The 7,553-nt window shown below is 35.9% G+C and overlaps 2 protein-coding genes across 3 annotated transcripts; one reads left to right on the forward strand and one right to left on the reverse strand.

The window, feature by feature from the left end:
* Positions 1 to 963: 963 nt before the first annotated feature.
* On the forward strand, positions 964 to 5,060 carry LOC143908822 (CDK5RAP3 protein homolog). 2 transcript variants are annotated; one of them, XM_077426633.1, is made up of 10 exons: positions 964 to 1,207; positions 1,425 to 1,599; positions 1,686 to 1,924; positions 2,016 to 2,289; positions 2,387 to 2,511; positions 2,599 to 2,865; positions 2,936 to 3,147; positions 3,929 to 4,100; positions 4,172 to 4,262; positions 4,861 to 5,060. In XM_077426633.1, the coding sequence occupies exons 1-9, from the start codon at positions 1,202 to 1,204 to the stop codon at positions 4,241 to 4,243; spliced, it is 1,542 nt and encodes a 513-aa protein (XP_077282759.1). In that variant the 5' UTR covers positions 964 to 1,201; the 3' UTR covers positions 4,244 to 4,262; positions 4,861 to 5,060. The 2 variants fall into 2 exon arrangements, with proteins under 2 accessions (XP_077282759.1, XP_077282758.1); XM_077426632.1 differs by having other exon boundaries at positions 4,172 to 5,060.
* Positions 5,061 to 5,825: 765 nt separating this feature from the next.
* LOC143908820 (group 10 secretory phospholipase A2) lies at positions 5,826 to 7,019 on the reverse strand. Its single transcript, XM_077426627.1, has 5 exons — positions 6,998 to 7,019; positions 6,667 to 6,895; positions 6,403 to 6,567; positions 6,188 to 6,297; positions 5,826 to 6,000 (listed from the first exon to the last, which is right to left on the reverse strand). The coding sequence occupies exons 1-5, from the start codon at positions 7,017 to 7,019 to the stop codon at positions 5,834 to 5,836; spliced, it is 693 nt and encodes a 230-aa protein (XP_077282753.1). The 3' UTR covers positions 5,826 to 5,833.
* Positions 7,020 to 7,553: the final 534 nt, after the last annotated feature.

Below are 7,553 nucleotides of genomic sequence, written 5' to 3' on the forward strand. Positions count from 1 at the left end.
AACATTTACTACGTTTACGCGAGCGTTAACTTCTGTAGTAACTTACGATAATTTACCCGTTTACGCGGAGTAAATTATCGTAAGTTACTACAAAATCCCGTTTACGCGAAGGAAAATCCCGTTTACGCGAACGAATTATCGTAAGTTACTACAGAAGTAACGCTCGCGTAAACGTAGTAATAGTCGATAAATGCGTTTGCCATCTCTATCGATTACTACGTTTACGCGAGCGTTACTTCTGTAATAACTTACGATAATTCCTTCGCGTAAACGGGATTTTCCTTCGCGTAAACGGGATTTTGTAGTAACTTACGATAATTTATTCCGCGTAAACGAGTGATATATCGTAAGTTACTACAGAAGTAACGCTCGCGTAAACGTAGTATCGTCAGAATTTACTACGTTTACGCGAGCGTTGAGCCCCGGACACACACTTTTTCGTAACAGTAACAGTAGGATTTCGACCAATCGAGTAACGCGATTGGTCGAAATCCTACTGTTACTGTTACGAAAAAGTGTGTGTCCGGGGCCTTACTTCTGTAGTAACTTACGATAATTCGTTCGCGTAAACGGGATTTTCCTTCGCGTAAACGGGATTTTGTAGTAACTTACGATAATTTACTCCGCGTAAACGGTTAAATTATCGTAAGTTAATACAGAAGTAACGCTCGCGTAAACGTAGTAAAAGTCCTTCTTTTTAATTTTAAGTTTTTTTTAAGTTTTCTAACGTTATAGATACGGCGGTACGGCCATACGTTCCCGAATCGAGCAACGCGATTGGTCGAAACTTTATTGTTACTGTTACGAAAAAGTGTGTGTTCGGGACTTTAGGCAGGGCACACACACACTTTTCGTAGAACGTAACAGTAAGGTTTCGACCAATCGCGTTGCTCAATTCTTACTTCTAAGGTTACAGACGGCCGAATCGAGCAACGCGATTGGTCGAAACCTTACTGTTACGTTTTACGAAAAGTGTGTGTGACGGTGTGCCCTGCTTAGGCTGCATTCCGAAATTCACTGTCAGCAACTTTCAGTACTAAAAATCTATAGTATACGTGACGTAAAATATAGATTTGCAGTACTGAATATCGGAATGCAGCCTTAATAAAGTAACAGTTGTTATAACCTAACCTGTTCTCCAACTCGGATTGTGGCGAAGGAGATACGATTTCTTGCCGAGAAATTCGTTGAATTTAACAACATGCAGGCATGTGGTCGCGTTATTCGAACACGCAATTATTTTCACGTCAATGATATCAATTTTAAACATAGATATGAAATCGCGTACACACAATTTTACCCGTGATATAATCTAGAGTAAACTTGAATTTCACATACACGTTTTTGATATTATTTTCGCATTATTTTCTTTTTTATTGTTGCGTTTTATTAAATTATATCTTTACGTACAAATAATTATTTAGGAGCAGGATATCCCGATCGACATTAATGCTGGAAAATTATTGGATTGGCTGATTAATCGGAGGCACTGCAAGAAGAATTGGCACACGAACATTTTGACCATTAGGCAGAAAATTAATGATGCAATACAGAATATGCCTGCTCATGATGGCATTGCCTCATTGTTGTCTGGCGCCTGTAAGTAGTGTTAATTGTTATGGTTCTATCTGATTTTTAGCACGTAGCTGCAAACCCCCGAGTCTTTGCTTTACCTCTTTTTACAGATATAAATTACTTTTATTGCATGAAAATTGTGGAAATCTTGAAGGAAACGGAAGCAGACACGAAAAATTTATTCGGGCGATACGGTTCACAAAGGATGAAGGATTGGCAGGAGATTTTACAATTATATGAAAAAGATAATGTATACCTTGCCGAAGCCGCGCAAATTCTCATAAGAAATGTCAATTACGAGGTCCCCAGTATTAAAAAACAGATACAGAAGTTAGAACAATCGTTAACGGTAAATCGATTTATATAATGTGTAATGTTATCATAATACTATTTACTTATCCTGTCATTGTCTAAAATTGCATATAAAACTGCACTGACAGGAATTTGAAAAGAAAGAAGCAGAATATAAAAAGTCCGAAAATATTGCGCATACAGAGTATAATGCGCTTTGCAAACAATTAGGTATAACTGGCTACAGTACAGTCAGACGTGAGTTGATGGATAAGGTGAAAGAGTTGTCAGAAATTTATCAGAAAGTAGCAGAAAAAACGAAGAGTTTGGACAAGGTAGTGGAGTTTTACAGCGCATTTGTTGAATTTACTTTCGGCCAGCAGTATGACAGTAATTGCGTGCCGATAATTAAATATGTCATTGGTATGTTTGCAAAATCATTATTTCAAGGATGCATAATATTTGAATAAGAAGTGTGTATGAGAGAGATAGATTGTTATACATTATTTGATTTTTAAAGAAAAGGGAAACACAACGATGTTTGAATATACTTATGGAGAAGTACCAGCGTCGATAATTGAGCCACCATTGAATATTAAAGCGGATGAAGATGAAAGTAATGGAAGGTCTAGTTTGGATACTAATGTATGAATATTTTTATATAATTTTTTTGTGACATTTGTAGTAAGAATAGAGATTTGATTGCGTTATTATCCCGAGCATTCTTAACAGGTCATTGATTTTGGCAACTTGGATCTGCAGAGAGAGATTGACTTTGGTGAAGAAGTTGATTTGGACGCAGGGGACGATATTGATTGGGGAGACGAAAATGCGGAACAACCTACTGCGGCAGAAATATATTGTAATATCTCTTTGGAGGAATCGGGTATAGTTGTGGAAGCATCGGGTCACGAAGGTGGTGTGGCTACGGGGTCTGAAGCCTACACGATATTAGACAATCCAACAACAAGATCCGAATTTATCAATCAGCTGTTTGAAGTATGACTTATAAATGTGCATGTAAGAAATTGACTGCTCTACATTTTTATATAAATGTATATTTCTACAGCTGGAGGCATTTATGAAGTTACGTCTGTACGAATTCAGAGGCGACGATAGGAACAACCTTCTCAGCTTTAGTCAGATGCAGGACGCTTCATCTATTCTGCAACTTTCTACCATAGAGACCACTCAGAACATGCTGGATAACATTCAAGTTATTCTCTCTGAAATATTGCATAGCAATGTCCACCATTTACATAACATCAAACATTATCCGAGGTACAATATTTACAATTAAATATAATACGTGGTCTGTTTAAAAAGTAAAAAGACTGCATTTTTTTCTTAACAACTGGTAACACCGTAAAAACCAGACTGCAGTAGATCGAGAGCTACATCCATACTCTATCTTCAGTTAAAATTTCAATTTGATAACATTAACACATGTGACTCTACAATTGTATAACTGTATGTTGGGTGACGCATCACGAAAATGGAACACAAGAAATTCGAGCAGCGTTATGCGACTAAATTCTGTGTCAAACTCCAGGACAATGCGATGGAAGCATTTAAGAAGTTGAAACAGACTTACAAAGATCAAGTTCTATCACGAGCACAAGGTATTTTTAGATGGCGGTGAAATTGTGAAGATGAATCCTGTTCTGAATCATCAATGTCATAAACAATTTGGCGATTCAAATTTAATTTAATAAGTTACCAATCACTCTCACTGTCAACTTTTTAAATGTTTCTGTCACGTTATCCTGAAATTTGACGCAGAATTTGCTACGTTAAACTTTGCATAATGATGCTCGATTTTCTTGTGTTCCATGACGCGTCACCCAAACATACAGTTATACAAATGATTGTAGAGTCACATGTGTTAATGTTATCAAACATGTATTGAAATTTTAACTGAAGGTAGAGTATGAATGTAGCTTTCGATCAACTATAGTCTCGTTTTTACAGTGTTACCAGTTGTTGAGAAAAAAATTCAGTTTCATTACTTTTTACAGACCACGTACATCTTTTTACAAATGTTTATATATTTCTATCCCAGGTACGTGGACGTAGTGGCTGCTACTTTAAAGCAAAAATTAAACCTGATCGATAAAATGGTAACCCAGCAAGAATCCATGCGACAAAAGCAAGATGACGCGCAGAATCAAATCGATAAATTGCGTCCACTATTAAAACTCGTCGTACAAAGAACTAAAGAACTTCAAACAGAGGTACGTTTGTTCTCTCAATGCTACGTTTTCGAATAATAAATTGTTATTTTTTACATTACATCTAATTACAGATAGAACAAGATATTTCCACGAAGTACAAGAATAGAAAGGTATATTTAACCGGAGGTGTAAATATGTTGTAGATCAAACAACGGAATAGAAAAATAGTATATTACACTACAAGGGCCGAAAATTCAACTTTTGGCCCGCGTAGTGTATACGATTTTTCTTCATAGCCGGTCGAAAGTACGTTATTAATTTTACTTTTTTTAACTTTAAATGTTAATAATGCATCAAATACATTCGAAAAGTCAAGTCTTGTCATATTTTGTAAAAATAAATTAATTCCATTCTATCAAAAATGTATTTATTTTTATTAGTTTAACAAATTATATTAATTATAATAAAATTTATAAAAAAAACATTATAAGCTAAAAACTCTTATTGCTTTTTTATATCGTTTTCATTTTTACTTGAATGATCACAATTATTAAGAAAACTTCGTATAACTTCTTCCTCGTCTACGGATTCATCAGATGACATACTGTTCATTTTTGCTAGATTATTGAATTGACTTTAATAATATTTTAATATTTAATTAACTGACGACAGAACAATATTGATGACTATTTTTAAGGTTAAAGGGCGTTAAGGTTTAAGGTTATAGAGGGCGCGCGTGTACTTCTCACAGGGAGTAAATGTTAAACTTTCGTCCCTGCTATTAGGGACGAAAGTACGTACTTTCGACCGAGGTATGAAGAAAAATTGTTGAATTATACAGAGTGTTTCTTAAATAAGTACGAAAACTTGAATGGGATATTCCTTGGCTTATTTTAACAAGAAAAGGTCTTATAAACATGTGTCCTAAACTGCTTCGTTTTCAAAATACAGAATGTCAAAGTTGTGAAAAAAAATGAAAATTTCGAAAATCTAGAAAACGTTTCAAGATATTTTTTTTTTCAATTCAAATTTTTATGCGTATATGTGGTATTAAGAATTACTTTCCAGTACCGGCGAAAAATTTTTAGATCTACCTGAGACGTGTGTCTTTGACACCGTGTATTTAAAAAACGAAGCAATTTAGGACACATGCTTATAGGACCTTTTCTTTTGAAGTCGACTTGCACCGAAACTGACTTGGTAGAGAAGTCGACTTTTTTAAGGTCATTTCTTACCCCCTCCATGGTTCCCATTGAGTCCGCAGCTGATCGCTAAACAAAAGTAACCTACTCTGTATGTTTGACACAATTCAATCATTCAGAAATGTTTTTGTTTTAGTTCCATCATTATAATCAACGTGAAATAAGAGATTTGTTAATAATATTATTAAATATTAATCTTTCTCACTTACATATAATACACGTTACTTCGCACACGGAATCAGCTGCGAGCCCAACACTCGGTTGTGATTCGTGGCCGCGGTCAGCCAATCAGCAAGCGAGCCGCCGGATCTTTTCGCTGCACTTCTCTTATTATTTATAACTCTATACTTTCATAGAGAATCCTCATTTTTTATTTATAAATATGTGTATAGGAATAATTTGTATTACTTTCTTTGGTATTCGAATTTTACCGGCCTTTGAAAATTGTTTTTTTGACATTTGATACGTATGTACAAGTCATATATAAATTAGCTGTGAAATATTTTATCTTAAAAGTCAAATGTTACAAAATAAAAAACGAATTTCTCACGGTTCAAAACACGGCCTATGTTATTTTTTCAAGTACACGATTTATATAATCATGAAGAGATTCTGCACGAGTCTCCATGGTGACGAGGTACAAACTGCTTTGGTGGTAGGGCAAGGATATCTTCTCAAACACTCGGCTAACGATCGATCGCATTCGCACAAACGTTGAGCGCAAGATCCCGATCCTCCCCAGCTGCCATGCTCAATCGCTGGAACAAAGATTTCACAGACCGTTTTATTTTACTGTGTCATTACGTAGAGTATAGCGTAAATAAATAAGTCGAGCTTGATTCACAGAAAAGCTATTGTATTAAAATTAATTTTATCTTCCGAATTAGCAAGAGAAATTGCGTTATTAGCACGTAAGAAAAATGAATAATGATGAAAAAAACTAACCGCAAACGGGTTTGTAACCGTGATAACATCTCCAGTAATATGGTACGAAGTATTCTGAGAACATGAGACATTCCGTAGCGTCGTAGCACCAGTCGTGCATCTTGCAACACCTGAAAACATTACATTCCATTGATATTTGTCTTCTGTGAAAAGCAATTCAAGATTGTAAATAACATTTTCTTTCTATAAGCAGCTTAAAAAATGTACAAACGTACTGGTCGATACCGTCGATGACGTAACCGGATCCCAAGAATCCGCAGTAGCAACCGTATCCCTTGTAAGCTAAAGGATTACATCCCGTGGCGCACACTACCATGTTGTAAAGGTGTATCACTCCTCTTTTGATTCTCGTATGGCCCGTGGTCGCTCTTTCACTAATTCTAAAATTACGTAATGTAGTCTTCATGTAGTCCGATATTACAAATTGTCAAGTCACAAATTAATAAAACGTTTCCATTATAGTTAGATCCGCTACTTACGTGGATTGAGGCTTCGTGTTGTTTGCCGTCGCGTTGTTGGACGATATGACGCGCAGATGGACATCCTTGTAAATACGCGCCGAGGAAGCGCTCCACGGGTCGCCGCCGTGACCGACGTAGAGATTCTCTTGATTTTCATTTATATCGTTATTCATATACGGATAATGGTAGTCCGCCTGGCGCGTTCTGGCACCTCCAAGTATCTTATAAACATCTGGTGTACCGTTACCTGCAAGCGCCACAAAGTGCTGATAGATCAAATAAATAGCGTTAGCGAGAGAGAAAGAGAAAGATTGCACGACACCTACATACAGTTATAAAAACTATATACAGTTATAACCGTAATTCGTCATACTTATATTAATATCGCACCATCAAATGTATTGCATTTATCTGCAATCTTTATCTATTGGAAGTTTAGCGGATTAAAAATTACTGACTTTCTAAAATTTTTTATTATGGTATAAAATACTTAACAATTATCGTGCAACTTTCTACACATAAAAGAGCTAAGTAGAGGGTATGCTATCAATACCATAGGAATGATCTCTTTTTTAGTAATTCCATCGGTTACTTCTACCGGTGAGTTTGAAATGTATTTCCCGAACCGTCTTGTGTGTGTATCTGGCGCATAATATACGTTGTACGATCTTTCTTCCAATCATCAGAAATAGTCAACTTTACCTTGATCTAGACTCGCTTAGCGTAAAACTACTCTCATTTATCCTACTTGTAGCCGTTTTAACGGTTTCTCGACGATTTTCCATAAACTCCGAGGGAATTGTACAAGGGGCATTTACTGCTCTTTACCGAACGATTGTACGATTGAAATATGGGAGTTATTTTCCCTAATTTCACTTTTTAGATTGTCCTTTCTACCACTTCGG

This window comes from Temnothorax americanus, unplaced genomic scaffold (genome assembly GCF_048541705.1).
Source record: "Temnothorax americanus isolate GAGA-0224 unplaced genomic scaffold, ASM4854170v1 Scaffold117, whole genome shotgun sequence".
NCBI classification, from domain to species: domain Eukaryota; kingdom Metazoa; phylum Arthropoda; class Insecta; order Hymenoptera; family Formicidae; genus Temnothorax; species Temnothorax americanus.